The 20,933-nt window shown below is 42.9% G+C and overlaps 1 protein-coding gene across 1 annotated transcript in view; it reads left to right on the forward strand.

Annotated features, from left to right (window-relative positions):
- LOC308232065 (uncharacterized protein) overlaps nt 1-19,686 on the forward strand; it is a 32,887-nt gene extending 13,201 nt beyond the window's left edge. Inside the window, exons 6-7 of the mRNA XM_080638049.1 lie at nt 811-903; nt 15,778-19,686. Coding sequence (XP_080494175.1) covers nt 811-903; nt 15,778-15,966 — 282 coding nt within the window. The 3' untranslated portion in view covers nt 15,967-19,686. The remainder of the gene's footprint in view (nt 1-810; nt 904-15,777) is intronic.
- Nucleotides 19,687-20,933: the final 1,247 nt, after the last annotated feature.

Consider the following 20,933-nt stretch of genomic DNA (forward strand, 5'->3'; position numbering starts at 1 on the left):
CAATTTGGTTTTAATTCATAGATGATTTTCCATAAAATGTATTTCCTGTAATTATCTGGGCAAATGTACGTTGTAAAGATACATTAATTGTATTTATAGCCTATTATCCCATTGGGATTTTCCTTTCTGTCCTAGAAAAAGCAATCCTTTTAAAAGGATTTTTTTAGTTCAGAGATTACCTTTTCATAAGTTAATTGTTTGAAAGGTGTTTTGCCAAAACAGGGAAAGAACTAAGAATTGAGCCCTAATGGATTTTACTTCCAATCACATATTTTAAAGTACTGGGTTATACCACACTATGTTTCTTTACATGATTAAAAGCAGTTCTTATCTGGAAATTAAGACAGACATATTTAGTGTCTCCAAATATGTAAAAACATTTGAAGGATCATGGACTTTTCTTTTCCAAGCAGAATACAATTAGTTTTCTTAATCTCAACAGGAATTCTGGTATGGAAGATGTCTCCTTATCTCTGAAAAAGTTTTGGTATTTGGTATTACAACATGGTTAAGTCTTGGCTGCACTGCGAAATTAATTTAGGCATTAGACAGTTTGAAGTACTGTCTTTGGTATTTGCTTTCGTCCCTCTCCATTTTGCATTGCAAATGGTAAAAGAGGGATATATGTGTGGATGAGTTTTGAAAACTTGACAGTTTATTAATCTCGGCTAATTTGAATTTAATCATTAATAGACTTCATTTTTTTTTTTTTTTAAAAAAAAGTGTTCTTTAGAATTAATAAGATATTCAGTGGATTAAAAGAGCTAAATATGAAGACAAAGTTACCAATCTGGGTGGTTGTAAACACAGGTCTTAAAAGCATGCAGTTCAGAGCCAGATTATCCTTCAGTGGAAAAATGCAACATGAAAACATGCAACCATGAAGATCCTGATGTCAAACAGGTATCTGATTATGATCAAACATGTAAAAATGTGTGTCTGAGAGAATGTGTATGCAAATATAGGTTTGTAAGAAGTGCAGCTAAATGTATCCTGCCGTTACTCACTAAGTGACAAATTGTTTGCTTTCTAACTTCAGCTGATATCTAGTATTTTCCTAAAAAAAGAGAATGAGAAATTTTCTGTACTTTTGACTTGGCTTGAATGTATGAGTACATCCTTTAATGTACAGGAAAAATATCTGACTTTCAATCAAAACATGAAAGACAGAGATGTTTCCTGTAGTATTACGCTCATATATAATACAGGAAAATACGAAACAGTTTTCACCTGGTACAAATTCTTAGATGAGATGTAGAAAATCTGAATGAGTGTATTAGCAGGTCTAGAAGGGTCAGATTACAAAAACAATGATATTTTAAAGAAATAGTGAACCCTTCGTCAAAAACTACTGAGAGGTAATAAAACCATTAAAAAATATATACAACTTAATATAAATAGGAAATTAAAAGTAAGCAGTTCCTGAAATACTATCAAACTGATTTCTTTATCAGTAGATGATTATAAACCAGGATTAATGCACTCTGATAGAAATACAGGTAGCCAGGTGGTTTCTTAACATGTTTTTGTGACCAAAGCTTGATTTTGTTGGCTCTTTTCTAGAGCCAGTGGTAAAACATTGTGAACACAGTAAGTACTTTATAGAGCAAATAAGTACTTTACTTGTTCTATAAGATACCTTAGACAGACATTATAACCTCGAGAACATGAAAACCTAAGTGAATGTAACTAATAATAGTAGGCCAGGGAACTTGCTACTCAAGGGATTGAAAAGACAGTCTTTCAAATTTCGCTGAGCAAAATTAAAGGTATCTAGGATCAGATAGATTTCAGAACTTCATAATAGCAAATGTGAAACACTGAAAACCTAAAATCCCCAGCCTAGTATTTCTAACATGTCTAAAATTTCTCCTAAATCAGAAAGGAACTCTGGTAATTTGAAACTACAAGAAATGTCTTGTTTGAAATCATTCTGAAATGGACTTTCAAGGAATGAGCTACAGTACTGTGTATTTTTTCAATAATTAATGAAAAAATCTTCTCCTTATGGGCCTGAAAAATCCATGTCAGTCCTTCAGTTTAAGCTCCTGCTGAGGTACTTAACGTTTCTTGGCTCTACATGCAAGGAGAAAGCAGAGCAGCTTAGGAAATTTATAAGGCAACTTCTAGTTCTAGTCCTTGTGTGATATAAACTATCGCAGTCACACCACATTCTTCTAAAATGTACTTCATACTCTTTTATGAAGAAGAAGATGTATCATTTTTCTGTGGAGCTGTTCATAGGTAAAAATTAGTGTTTGATGGCTGCAAGTTTGGGGGACAGCTGGAAAGATGATCTGTAACAGTTGCCTGTAGAGACCTATTCATCCCTCTGGGTTTCTAAATAGATAATTAAAACGAAAAACTGATTCTGAGAACCTGTTCATTACCTAACAAAACAGACAGTGATCTACTTATTATGGTCTCTTGCTGATACCTTCAAGTAGAATTAAACAAATATTACTCATTTGTGTGAGGAGAAACCAGCAGCCCGCACCTGAACCACAGTTAAGCTGAGAGGCAAAACCATAATCAAGCCTGAATCATGAGATTCTTAATAAACCTTCTGGAGTGAGTACACTGGACAGGAAATAATATCTGGTGTGATGAATTAAGCTTCCACTGTCCTTGGGATGAAAAATTGTGGGAATAATCAACTGAGATGGAGAAATACTTCTCATGGTCAATGACAAAACTATGAGGTTCTGCAATGTGATAGTGAGTCTGCTAGCTTTTCACAGTAAGTCTTTGTCCTGGGTTCAGCAGCAGCAGTCAGTTTTTCTCCTTCTTAGTAGCTGGTGCAGCGCTGTGGTTTTGACTTTCGGCCTGGGAATAATACTGATAAAACCGATGTTTTCAGTTGCTGGTCAGAATGTTTACCCTGACCAAGGACTTTGTGAGTCTCATGCTCTGCCAGGGAGGAGGGGAAGCCGGGAGGAAGCAGGGACAGGACACCTGACCCAAACTAGCCAAAGAGGTATTCCATACCACAGCACGTCATGCCCGGGAATGTAACTGGGAGTTACCCAGAAGGGCACGTTCTCTTTTCTGTCAGGTTCTTTTCCAGCGGGCGGTATCGTATTCTCTTCCCTTGTTATTTCCTTTATCATTATTATTATTGGTGGTAGCAGTAGTGATTTGTGTTATACCTTAGTTATTAAACTGTTCTTATCTCAACCCGTGGGAGTTGCATTCTTTCGATTCTCCTCCCCATCCCTCTGGGGGTTGGGGGGGGAAGTAGACTGCATGGTTCTAATTTACGGCCTGGGCTTAAACCACGACAGTCTTAAAGAGAGGCATGTCCTTTTTACTGGAAGGCTGCCAGTAGAATTATCAGAAACACAAGAATCTGTGGAGCCTGCTGGTACACCAGCAGGAAGAGTTGCATAGAGTGCTGTAAATTTCTATTCCTGTAAGCAAGGCTTATGGAGGCAGAGTTCACTATCAATATTTATTAAAAGTTCTTTTAGCAATTAGGCTGTTATTAACACAGTAAAATAATAACAGCAAATAATATTTTATAATAACATCTTATTCTGATAGGGGATCAAACATTAAGGTAGGTAACACAGACCACAACCAGTATCTATTGCAACACTGTTGGTAAGAGTGGAAAACTCTTTACATCATACGTGCAGTTGTTGCCTCTGGCAGTGCATGTGCTTGCGGTCACCCAGCTGCAGAGGCCAGCACCAGTGGTTCACTCAGGAGCAGGCTCACATTTACTTATAGTGGTAATTATTTTAACTCTATAATGGAGCATGGATATCATAATTAATGATATCATACACGCAAATGCAGCTAACCACACAACAGGATGAATTAAGAGATACAGGACAGTATTTCCCTTTAGCTACACAACAGAAATGGTTTTCACAACTATCTCCCTACAACATGTTACCAATGATGGTATGTTTCCCACCCCTTATACATAATTCTCCCACTAGCCAATACAGTCTCTTTAAGCGTAAGATAACATTTATAAACATTATCACTTGATGTAGCCTGCACACGATGCTGAAGTGAGTTTTACTTAGCATTCACTGTTAGCATTAATGACTTGATTTGACCTGGAGTTCTCACCTAGACTGGTACTGTTCCTAGCCCTCCTTTCTTCTTTTAGACTGTCTCACAAATTAGCAGTTCCCTTAGAAGTTCGGACCAAAATTGTACAGCCATGTAGCAGCAGTGATGGGCCTGTATCCTTGGGACACAGATAGCAAAACAGGAGGAGGAGTACAGGGGGCAAAATAGTAGAGGACGGAATTACTAAGGAAAGTTAATCACATTCTGTGTTATTATATGTAGGAATAGGTTTTAATGTTCTTATTTTACCATTTTCATTAATTACATTCCAGAAGTGGAGGGTTTAGCCATTATATATTGGTTATCAGAGAAATATGCATCTACTTCAGTACATATATGTATTATCTCCCTTCAGTGTTATTTCTGTTCTGGTTCAACCATAATATTTTGCTGTTCATGATACCTTATCACACTCAGACCTTTGTATCTGTATACTTAACCCTCTCAGCTCTTATGAAGGAGTAGCAGCACTCAGTTTTCCCTCAGTTTCAAACCTTCTTTTCTCTTTCCTGCCACAGTTGATTCCTCCTAAATTCCTTATCAACTTGGCACATTTTCTGAAAAGATTACTAAAGTCAATAATTCTATCTTGCTGCTTTTCTCCATGTTTTTCCTTGTTGGATAATGCAGTGTTATTAGGTTATGATAGCTGGATGTAATTTTCCCAAAACTTTGACTGGAATTCCCCAGCCTGGATAGACTGAGGTCTGAAAGGCTGCAACTCTCAAACCTCCATTCAGAGCTCTAACAGCTTTTATTCTAGAGTCCTCTCTAGTATGCTGAATAGTTAGATGAAGCTAAACAAGACAGACAAATTAAGTCAAAGGTTAGCTATATAGTCATGAAAGATCCTTAAAAGACAGGGTGGATAAGGGAAGAGCGATTGAAGTCATCTACCTGGACTTGTGCAAAGCATTTGACACTGTCCCACATGACATCCTGTCTCTAAACTAGAGGGACATAGATGTGACACATGGACCACTTGGTGGATAAGTAATCGAGTGGATGGTCACACTCGAAGAATTGCAACTTTCGTGGTTTAAGCCCCGGCTGTAAATTAGAACCACGCAGTCTACTTCCCCCCCCCACTCCCCAGAGGGATGGGGAGGAGAATCGAAAGAATGTAACTCCCACGGGTTGAGATAAGAACAGTCCAGTAACTCAGGTATAACACAAATCACTACTGCTGCCACCAATAATAATAATGATAAGAGAAATAACAAGGGAAGAAAATATGATACCGCTCGCCGGAAAAGAGCCCGACCGAAAAGAGGACGTGCCCTTCCGGGTAGCTCCCAGTTACATCCCCGGGCATGACGTGCTGTGGTATGGAATACCTCTTTGGCTAGTTTGGGTCAGGTGTCCTGTCCCTGCTTCCTCCCGGCCCCTCCTCCTCCCTGGCAGAGCATGAGACTCACAAAGTCTTTGGTCAGTCTAAACATCAGTTGTTATCAGCTTTGTTCCGAGGCTGAAAGTCAAAAACACAGTGCTGCAACAGCTACTAAAAAGGAGAAAAACTGACTGCTACTGCTGAACCCAGGACAGTATCCACCCCTTATTCCATACCATTCACGTCATGCTCAGATCCCACATTTTCCATATACTCTCACTCTCATTTCAGTGCACTGTTATCTTAGTGCACGGACCAATTCCTATAAAGCTACTGAGTCCGTTCGGTTCATGATGTTGGGCTCCATCTCTTGTAACAGTCTTTCAGGGCAGGAGAGGCTGTGTGCAGTGTTGGATCGTTGTCTGCTGATGCTGATTGTTCCTTCACTGTAGAACTCATCCGGTTCTATCAAAGTTCATTCTCTGTTGGGATGATGGTCGGAGGGAAGTCAGGGCCAGTCGCTGGTGCCCTGCAGACTTCTAGTTGATGGCTATAGCAGGCAACAGCGTACAATTGAGTTCATTGTCTGTTTTCCCCTAAAATCAAATCCCCTTGAGGTACGCATCGGACTTCCCCATCTTCCCGCATTACCCACCAAGTATATCCAGGTCCCTGAGCAGAAGCAATCCCACGAGTGGGTTTGCCTTTACCTGAAGCAGGAATAACCCAGACTGTCTTCCCCAGCAAATTCTTCATGTGCACCACAGGAACTTTGTCCCCCTCTACAATATGTAAAAGTTCCGACTGGGCTGGGCCAGCCCTGTTGGCAGATCCTCTGGTGTTGACCAACCAGGTGGCCTTTGGTAAGTGTGTATCCCAATGCTTGAAAGTTCCCCCACCCATTGCTCTCAGTGTAGTTTTTAACAGCCCATTGTACCGTTCGATTTTCCCAGAGGCTGGTGCATGGTAGGGGATGTGATATACCCACTCAATGCCATGCTCTTTGGCCCAAGTGTCTATAAGGTTATTCCGGAAATGAGTCCCATTGTCTGATTCAATTCTTTCTGGGGTGCCATGTCGCCACAAAATCTGGTTCTCAAGGCCCAGGATAGTGTTCCGGGCAGTGGCGTGGGGCACAGCGTATGTTTCCAGCCATCCGGTGGTTGCTTCCACCATGGTAAGCACATGGCGCTTGCCGTGGCGGGTTGGTGGGAGTGTGATATAATCAATCTGCCAGGCCTCCCCATATTTGTACTTCAGCCATCGTCCTCCATACCAAAGAGGCTTTAACCGTTTGGCTTGTTTAATTGCAGCACATGTTTCACACTCATGAATAACCTGGGCAATAGTGTCCATTGTTAAGTCCACCCCTCGATCACGGGCCCATCTGTATGTTGCATCTCTGCCCTGATGGCCTGAAGTGTCATGGGCCCACCGAGCCAAAAATAATTCACCTTTATGTTGCCAATCTAAGTCCATCTGAGCCACTTCAATCTTAGCAGCTTTATCCACTTGTTGGTTGTTCTGGTGTTCCTCAGTGGCCCGACTCTTGGGTACATGGGCGTCTACATGGCGTACCTTCACCACCAGGTTCTGCACCCGGGCAGCGATATCTTGCCACAGTGCAGCAGCCCAGATGGGTTTACCTCTGCGTTGCCAGTTGCTCTGCTTCCATTGCTGCAACCACCCCCACAGGGCATTTGCCACCATCCATGAGTCAGTATAGAGATAAAGTACTGGCCACTTTTCTCGTTCAGCAATGTCCAAGGCCAGCTGGATGGCTTTCACCTCGGCAAACTGACTCGATTCACCCTCCCCTTCAGCAGTTTCTGCAACTTGTCTTTGAGGACTCCATACAGCTGCCTTCCATCTCCGATGCTTTCCCACAATACGGCAGGACCCATCAGTAAACAAGGCATACTGCTTTTCACTTTCTGACAGTTTATTATATGGTGGGGCCTCTTCAGCATGCATCACCTCCTCCTCTGGTGACATTCCAAAATCTTTGCCCTCTGGCCAGTCCATGATGACTTCTAGAATGCCTGGACGACTGGGATTTCCTATTCGAGCTCGTTGTGTAATTAGTGCAGCCCATTTACTCCATGTCGCATCGGTTGCATGATGTGTAGAGGAGACCCTGCCTTTGAACATCCAGCCCAGAACGGGCAACCGGGGTGCCAGGAGGAGCTGTGCTTCAGTGCCAATCACCTCCGAAGCAGCTCGAACCCCTTCATAGGCTGCCAGTATCTCTTTCTCAGTTGGGGTATAGCTGGCCTCAGATCCTTTGTATCCCCGACTCCAAAAGCCGAGGGGTCGACCTCGAGTCTCCCCTGGAGCTTTCTGCCAGAGGCTCCAGGTAGGACCATTCTCCCCGGCTGCGGTGTACAGTACATTTTTTACATCTGGCCCGTTCCGGACTGGTCCAAGAGCTACTGCATGAACTATCTCACGTTTAATTTGCTCAAAGGCTTGTTGTTGCTCAGGGCCCCATTTAAAATCGTTCTTCTTCCGGGTCACATGATAGAGAGGGCTTACAATCGAACTGTAATTTGGGATGTGCATTCTCCAGAACCCCACAGCACCCAAGAAAGCTTGTGTTTCTTTCTTATTAGTTGGTGGAGACATTGCTGTTATTTTGTTGATCACATCTGTAGGGATCTGGCGACGTCCATCTTGCCATTTTATTCCCAAAAACTGAATCTCCTGTGCAGGTCCCTTGACCTTACTCCGTTTTATGGCAAAACCAGCTTTCAGCAGGATTTGGATTATTTCCCTCCCTTTCTCAAAGACTTCTTCCGCTGTATCACCCCACACAATAATGTCATCAATGTATTGCAGGTGTTCTAGAGCTTGCCCCTGTTCCAGTGCATTCTGGATCAGTCCATGGCAAATGGTAGGGCTGTGTTTCCACCCCTGGGGCAGTCGGTTCCAAGTGTACTGGACGCCCCTCCAAGTAAAAGCAAACTGTGGCCTACACTCTGCTGCCAAAGGAATTGAGAAGAATGCATTGGCAATATCAATCGTGGCATACCACTTGGCTGCCTTTGACTCCAGTTCATACTGAAGGTCTAGCCTGTCCGGTACAGCAGCACTCAATGGTGGTGTGACTTCATTCAGGCCACGATAGTCTACTGTTAGTCTCCACTCTCCGTTAGACTTTCGCACTGGCCATATGGGGCTATTAAAGGGTGAGCGGGTCCTGCTGATCACTCCCTGACTCTCCAGACTACGGATCAGCTTATGGATGGGAATCAGGGAGTCTCGATTGGTGCGATATTGCCGCCGGTGCACTGTTGCGGTCGCGATTGGCACTTGTTGTTCTTCGACCTTCAGCAACCCCACAACAGAAGGATCCTCTGAGAGACCAGGCAAGGTGGACAGCTGCTCATTTTCCTCAGTCTCCAAAGCAGCAATACCAAAAGCCCATCGGTACCCTTTTGGGTCTTTGAAGTACCCTCTCCTGAGGTAATCTATGCCGAGGATGCATGGAGCCTCTGGACCAGTCACAATGGGGTGCTTTTGCCATTTCCTTCCAGTCAGGCTGATCTCAGCCTCCAGTACAGTCAACTCTTGGGAACCTCCTGTCACTCCAGAGATATAGATGGGTTCCACCCCTTGACAGCTTGACGGCATCAGGGTACACTGTGCACCGGTATCTACGAGAGCTTTATACTTCTGTGGGACTGATGTGCCAGGCCATCTGACCCACACAGTCCAGTAAATCCGATTATCCCCTACCTCCACCTGGCTGGAGGCAGGGTCCCTCTAACAGTCATCACAACGTTGGACACCTAAGTCGTATTGAAAGGGATTATTCTTCGTTATCATAGGAGCTGGAGTAAAATCAGCTCTTCCGCTCCATCTGGGAACCTGCTCACCAGAGACTGAAGCCGCAGCTCTCATGGGATGATTAGTCTTGACCCTTGTTCCTATTTTCAATTCATGCACCCGTTCCTCCAAAGCTGAAGTAGGTTTTCCATCCCACTTCGTCATGTCTTCTCCATGATCCCGCAGGTAAAACCATAGGGTGGCCCGTGGTGTTTGCCTTCTATATCTTCTGTCTCGAACAATAGGACGTCTTTTGTTAACAGCTGAGACCTGTGTTGGTACACGTGAGGAGCTGGATAAATCAGATAGATCGTCCCTCAATTGTTTGACATCCTGGGACAGTTTTTCCACAGCTGAGATGATGGAAGGGGTGAGATTGTCTTCGAACTCTCGGAGTTTATGAATCATTTCATCCACTGTTGGTGTTACTATGTCATTCCAGGTTACTGTTGCCAATGAATGGGCATATGATGACGGTGCATTCCGTGTAAGTTTTCGCCACATGGGTCGTGTACATTCGACTTCATCTGGGTCTATGGGTATATCTCCGTTATTCGGTTTGATGTGATAAATCATCTCTACGATGGCTGATTCCCTCAGAGACTGGATGCCTTTGTCTAAAGTAGTCCACTTGGCCGAACGATTCGTAACATCGTCCTTGTATGGAAATCTTTCTTTCACAGCTGCCAAGAGCCGCCTCCAAAGACTGAGGGACTTTTTCTCTCTTGCAATTGCTTTGTCAATTCCCCCTTCTCTAGCAAGTGATCCCAGCTGCTTGGCTTCCGTACCTCCTAGTTCGTGACCATCGGCCCCATTGTCCCAGCATCGCAGCAACCAGGTGATGATGTGCTCCCCTGGTTGACGGGTAAAATCTTTTCGCATATTCCGTAGCTCGGTTGAGGTCCGAGGTCGAGAAGTCACCTCTTCTTCTTCTTCGTCATGTGATGATGACTCCTGACCAGATGCTGTCCTGAGTGGTGAATACATTGTTTCTTCATCTCGCTTCACCCTTCTTGCCTCTTTTTTGCTTTTTCTCTTGCGTAGAGGGGCAATCGATATTGGTACGAATTGGTCCTCTGGTTTAGCTGCAGTCATCACTGTGGTTTGAGTAGCAACAGTACTTTGTTGCTGGGGGTGGTGTAGCTGCTGTGGTTGGAGCTGGGGTAGCTTCGCTGTCTGTTGCAGTTGAAGTTTGAGTAGCGGCTGTACTTGTCGCTGGGGGTGGTGTAGCTGCTGTGTTTGGAGCTGGGGTAGCTGCACTGTCTGTTGCAGTCGAAGTTTGAGTAGTGGCTGTACTTGTCGCTGGGGGTGGTGTAGCTGCTGTGCTCGGAGCTGGAGTAGCTGCGCTGTCTGTTGCTTCGCTCTCAGATCCAGGGACATTTTTTCCCTTTTGAAGGTGCTGGATAGCGTTGAACAAGGCCCGGTAGGCATAGGCCAAGCCCCAGCACGTTGACATGATTTGTCCCTCTCTGGTATGACCAGGATGACAGCACACCTCATTTAAGTGTTTTACTAATTCTTCTGGATTTTGCAGTTGTTCGGTGGTGAAATTCCAAAACACTGGAGGGGCCCACTGACCTAGGTACTTGCCCATACTATCCCACACACCTTGCCACTCATGGCTGTCCAGCCTTGGGGAAAATCTCTCGGTCCCCCTATTTTGTCGTCTAACCCCAGACAAGACCCAAACCCGACTCTGCTTAACTCTTGAGATCAGACGTAATGGTTGTGGACAAAACACACTCTGTATGCGTGCCAACATGGTGACCCCCATCACAATCAGCAAACAGGTCTCAACAATATTAAAAGGCCACTCAAAAATTTCAAAACTCTCAAACGATGCTGTAAACGGTCTGGGAGGGGCACTGGGAGGGTAAAAGAATGTCTCCTTCATAGGTTGACCACCCAGGAAGGAGAAAAAAGATGTATAGTTGCTAAGCATTTGTATTATATACCTCCCAAAGTATAAAGGTGGTGACCACACTGGGAACACAAGCCAGATCAGTTTCATGATCAATCCTTCTATTGTATTACAAGTCATTGCTACAAAATACAACGAGACAACAACCTTAGCCCAAGCCCCACACTTGAAAAACACCAACACAGCAAATACCGGCTCTAAGTAACCTACGGCATATTGAGACTGTGAGATCAAAAACAACAACTTTGAGAGCCAATAAATCAGCATTGTGACGAGTGACTATTAATCTAAAACACTGAATGCTTATCACAAATACGATTAGACACACTCCGGTCAGATCTGTCGTTATCTCAACCCTTCGGGCCCCACGTTGGGCGCCAAAAAGAACTGTCGTGGTTTAAGCCCCGGCTGTAAATTAGAACCACGCAGTCTACTTCCCCCCCCCACTCCCCAGAGGGATGGGGAGGAGAATCGAAAGAATGTAACTCCCACGGGTTGAGATAAGAACAGTCCAGTAACTCAGGTATAACACAAATCACTACTGCTGCCACCAATAATAATAATGATAAGAGAAATAACAAGGGAAGAAAATATGATACCGCTCGCCAGAAAAGAGCCCGACCGAAAAGAGGACGTGCCCTTCCGGGTAGCTCCCAGTTACATCCCCGGGCATGACGTGCTGTGGTATGGAATACCTCTTTGGCTAGTTTGGGTCAGGCGTCCTGTCCCTGCTTCCTCCCGGCCCCTCCTCCTCCCTGGCAGAGCATGAGACTCACAAAGTCTTTGGTCAGTCTAAACATCAGTTGTTATCAGCTTTGTTCCGAGGCTGAAAGTCAAAAACACAGTGCTGCAACAGCTACTAAAAAGGAGAAAAACTGACTGCTACTGCTGAACCCAGGACAGCAACCAATGGCTCAGTGTCCTAGTGGAGAATGGTGACGAGTGGTGTCCCTCAAGGGTCAGTGTTGGGACTGATTCTGTTTAACATCCTTGTCAATGACATAAGCAGTGGTACTGATGTGCCCTCAGCAAGTGTGATGATGACACCAAGCTGTGTGATGTGGTTGACACGCTGGAGGGAAGGGATGTCATCCAGAGGGACAGCACAAACCTCAAGGAGTTCAACAAGGCCAAGTGCAAGGTCTTGCACCAGGGTCAGGGCAATCCCAGGCATAACTATTCTGGGCAGAGACTGCATTGAGAACAGCCCTGAGGAGAAAGGCTTGGGGATGTTGGTTGATGAGAAGCTCATCATGACCCCTCAACTGTGCTTGAGCCCAGGAACCAACTGTGTGCTGGGTTGCATCAAAAGGAGCGTGACCAGCAGGTCTAGGGAGGTGATCCTGCCCCTCTGCTCTGCTCTCATGAGACCCCACCTGCAGTGCTGCATCCAGCTCTGGAGCCCTCAACACAAGAAGTACGTGAACCTGCTTGAGTGAGTCCAGAGGAGGCCACAAATATAATCAGGAGTTGGAGCACCTCTGCTATGCAGAAAGACCAAGAGAGTTGGGCTTGTTCAGCCTGGAGAAGGCTCTGGGGAGATCTTACAGTGGTCTTATACCTAAAAGGGGCCTTGGAGAAATGTGGAGAGGGACTCTGTATGAAAGCAAGCAGTGACAGGACAAGGCAGAGTGATTTTAAACTGAAAGAGGGTTGATTTAGACTAGATATATAAGGAGAAAGTCGTTCACTGTTGCACAGGTTGCCCAGAGAATCTGTGGCTGCCCCATCCCTGGAAATGTTCAAAGCCAGGTTGAATGGAACTTTGAGCAATGTGATTTAGTGTGAGGTGTCCCTGCCCATAGCAGGGGATTGCAACTAGATCATCCTAAAGGTCCCTTCCAACCCAAACCATTCTATGATTCCATTATCTGATTGTGGGACTTACTCTTTACTCCAGTTAAATAGATCAAGATAAAGAAAATTAAATTCCAAACAGGCAAAATCTGGCAGGTGAGGTCCACAGAATTACCTTGATTCAGAACTTTTGATCTTGTCAGAAATGACAATGCTATTTTTAAAGTGCTCTGCTGCTGGCTGGGATCAACCCAGCATGCAGCTTGAGGGTTTGGGGTTTTTTTGGCTCAAAAAGTTTTAATTCATCTATTGGAAAATGAAGGAGTGATCAGCAAAGTTCACTCACCCTTCAGCAGTCCCATATTGCCAGTGTCAAAATCTAGTGGAGAGCGGAAGCTCACTATTCTGACCTGAGCAAAGTCATAGCACCACCGAGTGCTGCTGTATCAGACGTCCAGAGTTCCAATAGGAATGGGAGTCAAATGTGGCAGTGTATGCTACAGCTAACATTGCCAAAGTGTTTTTCTTGATCCCTTTGGCAGCAGAGTGCAGGCCACAGTTTGCATTCATGTGTAGTATGCCTGGAACCGACTGCCCCAGGGCTGGAACCACAGCCCTGCCACTTGTCAGGACAGGACCATCTGTGGAAAGAAAAGCACTGAGGTGTGTTGATCTGATGATGATGATGATGATGATGATGATGATATGATGAGGATGTGATCAAGTCAAGTCCCCACACAGCCACTCACTCGATCTGACTCCCCTCCAGTGGGACAGGGGAGAGAACAGCAAGAGTGAAAGCGAAACTTGTGAGTCAAGAGAAAGACAGTATACTATGTGAAGGCAACCCTCCCCCCCAAGTGATGCCAAAGTACTTACTTCATCCCATAAGCAGATCATTGCCCAGCCAGTCTCTGAGCAAAAGCCACTTCAGAAGCAAAAAATATCTGCACCCTCTTCTTTCTCTACACTAGTCTTTACAGCTCCCCATGACATATGGCATGGAGTATCCCTTTCGCCAGCCCAGGATGGCTGTCCCAGCTGTGTCCTCTCCCAGCTTTTTTGCCCACCCTCAGCCTAGTTGCTGAGGCAGAGTGGGAAATAAAGGTCTTGATGCTGTGCATGGACTGCTTAGCAATAGCTAAAACACTGGTGTGTCTTCAACCCCATTTTAAACATAAATTCAAAGTGCCTCACAATTGATTTGTAATATTTCCAAGGTCTGTAACTTCATTGGTGCAACTGAGGTTGCAGCTCAGTTTTGCTTGTTCACTTTTCATCATTTTATGCCTCGTAGTTTTTGATCATGTGCCTTGTTTCATCTGAGGCAAAATGTAGATTGTAGTGTGCTCTGCACTCCTTTGTGTCTGGCTTGATCAGGACAGAATGTTTTAGCTCTTCCTATTATACCTTTGCTAATACAAGAGGTGTATCCTAAAGTTGCTTTCGTGTACTTTATGATAACTGCAGGACATTTTCTTTATGTCCCCTTTTGTCATAATGGCTGAAAAGACACATTCCTCCTTCTATGGAAGGGTAATTATTGCCAATGCTGTAATCTACAGCACAGCTGCAAGCCTTTTCCCCAAGCATTCAGTTTCACTTTAGAGGTCCCCTTAAGCATTGTGCACAATGGTAATACACCAGACTGGTCAGATTTATCGAACTGTCCTGTGGGTAGGATGAAGGTGTTTGAACAAGTCACTCAAAAGGGAAGATGAAATAATTTGATTGTGACGCATTCATTTACCACCCCAGCCTTCTGCAAAAGATGGTATAAATTCCCTGCCCCCTGACAAGAGATTGAGTAGGGTGAAACATAAATCTCAACCTTTTATTAATTGAACTCTTACTATTAGCAGCATGTAACTATTCACACAGTCTCCTCAGCTACTCCCTCACTCAGTGCACACACTCGGGAGCAGGGGCTCGTACCCACACTGGGGAGCTGTGCACAAGGTCACACACACACAAAGTCCCTTGTGTCAGCGGGTGTGCTTACAAACACTGTCCTGTAGTCTGCCCTCCTATGGCAACTGCTGCTTTCTTGGATGTGGTGTGGGTTACATGACCTGTTGTGGGTGCCAGTCTGTGCTGGAGGCCTTGGGCTGGTTCAGCACCTCCTCAGTATCCTGAGCTTACCTGTTCTTGTAGATTTAACAGGGCTTGTAGACCCCAGATCTTACGTTTTCAGAGGCTATCGCCCAGCATGCACTCTTCCACTGTCTGGCATGGTGTTTTCTGATAGCTGTTTTTCTATCCTCACCTGGAGGGGCTGTTTTGACGAAAGCCATTCCTCCAAAGATATATCTGAAAAAAGTGTGTTGGAAACTGGAGAGAAAAATCATAGGTAAAGAAAAATTGCTGAAGAATAATTGAGACTGAAACATTTCAATTTCACTCCAAAAGAGCAAGAAAAACTGTGAATTGACATTTTGTTGCTAGTGACAACTGACAGGGTAGGTTTGTGGTAAGAAAATAACCAGCTGAAAATCCTAAATGATTCAAATAACAGGTATAGTGCAGAGGAAAACTGCTGGTCTTTTTATGAAGCAAAGGAATGCAGCTATGGGTCTGGAAATACTCAGTCCTTTGAGGGAGGCAGGTATTATTTTACTCATAGTTATGATAGAATCTATCCCAAAATGATCAGGTATTGCCAAAGATTTATCTAAAAACTAGTAAATATGTGTTACTGGAGAAAAGCATTCAAAATAAAACAAGCTAGCAACATACATTAATTTTTGTTGCATGGAAACTTCTTAAAAGGATATTAAAAGATAACTTATGTTCTTTACTTTGTGTATTTTCATAGCTGAGTGAAGATAATCACTTTTTCATCATGCATTACCAAGGCGATTCAGTGCAGTTCCAGTGCTACGAAGACACAAGTTACTACCTGTATGTGAACGATGACTCCCTTGATATTCGCAAGCTGGAAAACAAAGAACCCAACGAGGACAAAAATTTTTACTTCAGGGTGTCATATTTACAGGAAAAGTAACTTGTCTAACTTGCAATGGCCTAGGTGCCCAAACTTGTATAATAACAGAAGCTAATAGAAAAAAAGGAAATTTGAGATCAGCTAATTTCCATCCTGGCTTAACTTTCAGTTCTTTGTAGTTTCTTTGCAGTTTCTTTGCATGAGTACCACCCTTAATTTCTGTACTTTCAATGGAAAAGAGAAGGGCTAGATGTGAAAAACATTAACTGGTCAGTCTTTTTTTGTCTTACCTGCACAGTTATGCTTTTAAGGAGCTGAATTCTTCTGGAAGGGAAAAAATACACAGGGGATATTTCGAAGACAGGAAAAAGAAGGAAGCATACATGGATATGAAACACAAAGCAGAGTTAGTTCTAGGTGTGGTAAACATTTTACTTTTAAAAATGTCTCTTACAAGCTCACCTGAACTTCAGAAGAAAACATTTAGAAGTTATTAAATGCATATGTGTATGTCCTGTCTGACTGTATGACTGACTTAGGGAAAGGAGCAGAAAAGTTGTCTCAGGTCTGAGAACAAAGGAAGAGGATAAGGATAGGCAGATCTCTCTGCCCTTGTAGCTCCAAGTCAGCCAATATACTCCATTATGCAATTTTAGCATCTATCCTGCATGGCAGCTCTCTAAGAAAACGCACACTAAGCATCAGACTCACGATGTGCAGGCAGAGAGAAGGGAGGCACATTGAACTGATGAGGCATAGCACATGCCTGCAAACACCAACAGAAAATTGCTTTAACATATTGGCCTCCATTTCTGAATCATAGAGGGAAACACAGTCATGTTCAGCTGCAAAGCAGGGTGCAGAGCAACACCTGAAAAAGAATTAAATGTTCAAAAAGACGGAATAAAGTAAAAATCAGGCACTTGTGTGTGGTACACTGGAGGAGAACCTGCCTTTTAGCAACAGGGTGTGTCAGTGTGAAAAAGAAGATGCAGACACACAAATGTCAACAGGCCATACCCTGCAAGGAACAAAACATTTGTAATACAAAACAAGACAAACCAAAAGTGATCAGGATCACTAGCTGTTAAAGACCTGATTTTCCACTTCTGTGCATGTAGTACCACTGTGATTTTGTGGCAATTTTCTTAGATGCAAGTCATCTGGTGCAAGTAGGCATCATTTGATGCAAATACGTGTATAAATGGCAAACGTTACGCACCCGTGCCAAGAAGTTGTCTCTCAGTTGCAGTGGAACAACCTACAAGCTACACAGCAGTTGCAGGAATTGTTCTGTGCAAATATAATCAACAATGCATACCTGAAATAAGAATCCTATCATCAGTCAATCACACCAATGCCCATTACAATAAGGTAGTTACCTACAGTAGATCAAACTCCAAAGGTCTGTGAGATCTTAAAAGATTTCCTCCACACCCCCTGCTACTAGCAGTGTGGAGTTTCACTGCTGGGCTTGTTGTGTTCTTCAAACAGTGAAAATCAATCCGTTGCTTCCAATGCTGCCTGAACAGAAGAGAGCTTTTGAGTATTCCCTAAATAACACAACTTCTGGATATGTTAAGAGTTCAGTGAAGTCAATAAGAAGAAAAAACCCCAAACTAGATATTGACTTCAGCATACACTACTGTAGAATTAAATTATTGTAGCACTATCTATTATGTTGCACAATAAATTCAGTTATGTATCAGGTATAATAATTTCTAGAATCATAGAACAGTATGGGCTGGAATGGACCTTTAAAGGTCATCTAGTCCACCCCATTTCACTATTTGATACACTACCACTTCATAGTCCACATTTATTATTTGCAATGTGATCAGCTTACTAAATTGCAGAACATGCTCTGTAGATGGTAAGTTGATGAAATGATGACAATTCACCATAAAGCACATAAAAAGCATACTAATGAAATCACCATTGCTAATGTCAGCAAAAAAAAAAAAAAAAAAATTCACGTGACAACAGTGAATTTTGAATCTATTTTATAGCTAAAACTGAAATTATGGTTCTATGCATAATTTTGTACTTTTACCATCTACCTTAATAATAAGATTATTTTTTTTAACCATTTAAGGGACAAAAGCCCTTATGGAAAGCAGCAGTGGTAATTTTGTAAAGTTTCAGATGTGAGATATAATATAGTAATGTCATTTTACAATTTTTCTCAGGAAACACAATAAATTCAGGCAGCTTGTAACTATAGATGTACACAGAAAAACAAGTTATCAGTTCCTGGATCCTAATTCTTCCTGGATTCTTGTTTTGCTCATAGCAACTCTTCAAACTGACATTTTTGTATTCCCACCAATCTCAGTGTCTCAGGAGTGGCAGGTAAGTTTTTCTTTTGAGAGGCAGAAAGCATGTAGAAATTTTATTTAAAAAGTACAGAATGAAAATCAGGGAGTCTTTTAGAAAAATATAGCCTCTAACACTTTAGAACGAAAAACCATTTATCAAATGCATTTAACAGTTGAATTTGAAATATAATTACTATTTTGCAGTTTATTTTCAAAACAGTACTGATATTCCTTAACTTTTACTTAGCAGATGTGACAATTATTACAATATTAATTGAAATATTTTGCTCTTTTTTCTCCTTTTCAAAAGCTGTGCTTTAAAGAAAATATCAAGTTTTGTTTGTTGCAGAACAATTTAATGAAGTATTCTTCATATATAACTTCTAGAACTCTGTATTTGTGACTTGTTAGAATAAAATTTGTGAGAATAGCATCAATAACTATAAATAATGTGATCCTTATAATAGTTAATCTGAAAAAACTAACCAAAATGATGTATTTAATACAGGAGACTATATTGTCTTAGAATCTATGTGCTAACTTTTTAGGAAACCAGAATTTTCTCCATCATGGAGAGGGAACAATCATTTCCAGACAAAAAAAAACCAAACAAACCAACCCGCCCCCTCCCCCCCCCAAAAAAACCCCAACAACACAACACTTACAGTGAAAAACACTGAGAACTGGTAAAAGAATGACTGCATTTAAGTGTGATTTTAAGAACGACCATCCTGTGTTAAAGCAAGAGACTGCCAGCCAGCCCTGCTAGCCCTGAAATATGTTCCTAGCAAATGCACTGTGTTATATACCACCTTCAGACGAAAGAACTAGAAATTAGAACTAGAAATTGTTAGGCTAATGAATGCTTTTACAGTATAAACAAAAAATTACAATCTAGCATTAGTGTAGTTGCAACAGTACTAAAACTTGTAAGTAATACAAATCACGCAATTCCTATTGAGAATATTTAGTAACACAACACATCAATAGACAAAGACTCGGTTATGCCTCTTCCCTGGTATTAAGTTCTGCACTTACTCAGTCTGAAGTCAAGGGTCTTTTTTCTCTTAGCTAGGATGATGTGATGTTGTTGACATTACAATAAATATACTAATATATACATCTTGTAGTTTCCCACTGATTTAGACAGAAGAGTATTCTGTTTGAGTGTTGCTGCTTTTAGATATATGTGGCATGAATTTTGAAGTAGAGGGTGTGTATAAACAGAGATTTCAAAAATGTCATCTTGGTTTTGTTTCTATTTTGTTTCTATTTGTTTCTATCCAAAATTTGTCTAACCAAGGAAGTCATAGGGAGGCTAAATTTCTCTGACGTTTGTGTGCTTTAAACACAGTTCCTCATGTTCCTTGTATATGTGAATAGCTGCAGAGGAGCAGATTCTCTACCAGCTGCTCTCTTTATTGTCTCTGGCAAACTACATGGGCTAACTAACACCAAGGACGATAGACAGCTGCTAACCGACCTACAGCTCCCACTGACATACAGCTCATTGAAGCTATTCTTCTCTAGCACCACCTCGTGGAAATCAGGTGAATGGCGCCAATAACCTTGCATCCAAGGTTTACATCTGCGAGTTATGAAAAAGGTCTCAGCAGCTTGAAAATAAAAATTTCTTTTTCCAGAGCTTGACGTTTATTTCCAACCAGTATAGGGCCTAGATCTCCTGTGTTGGAAATGACTGAAGGGGACAGCCAAGCAGGTCAAAGAAAGAAAACTCCCCTCTCTTTGGCACTCGCAAGGCCATATCTGCAGTACTGTGTAAAGTTTCGGGCCTTCCAGCACATATTGGAGCAAGGCTGAGCAGGGGATGGTTAGGACGATGGAGCATGTGAGGAGGAGAGGGAAGAGCAGCAGGGTTTGGGAGACTACAGAGAAGATGGAGCCAAGCTTTCCTAAAAGGTGCACAGAGGAAGACAACAGGCAGTTGTCACAAGTTGTAGCAAGGGAAATTTTGACTGCGTGTAAAGACAAGGGATTAAAAAAAAGATATGAAGGCATTGGAACAGGTTTTGTGATGGTAGTGTCCATCTTCAGAGTTTTTTGAAAATGAACTGGACAATGCCTCATCTAACACTGAAGGCATAGAATCACAGAATGGTTATGGTTGGAAAGGATCTTAAGATCATTTAGTTCCAACCCCCCAACCCTGAGGCAGGGACACCACACCATAGACCATGTAACTCAAGGCTCTGCCCAACCTGGCCTTGAGCACTGACAGGGGTGGAACATTCACAGCTTCCTTGGGCAACCAATTCCAATGCCTCACCACCCTAACAGTAAAGAATTTCTTCCTTATATCCAATCTAAACTTCCCCTGTTTAAGTCTGAACCCATTACCCCTTGTCCTATCACTACAGTCCCTAATGAAGAGTCCCTCCCCAGCGTCCTTACAGGCCCCCTTCAGATACTGGAAGGCTGCTAAGAGGTCTCCACGCAGCCTTCTCTTCTCCAGGCTGAACAGCCCCAACTTTCTCAGCCTGTCTTCATATGGGAGGTGCTTCAGTTTCCTGATCATCCTCGTGGCCCTCCTCTGGACTTGTTCCAACAGTTCCGTGTCCTTTTCATGTTGAGGACACCAGAACTGCACACAATACTCCAAGTGAGGTCTCACAAGAGCAGAGTAGAGGGGCACGATCACCTCCTTCAACCTGCTGATCACGCTCCTCTTGATGCAGCCCAGGATACGGT

The sequence above is a fragment of the Psittacula echo genome (genome assembly GCF_963264785.1).
Source record: "Psittacula echo genome assembly, chromosome: Z".
Classification (NCBI taxonomy): Eukaryota; Metazoa; Chordata; class Aves; order Psittaciformes; family Psittacidae; genus Psittacula; species Psittacula echo.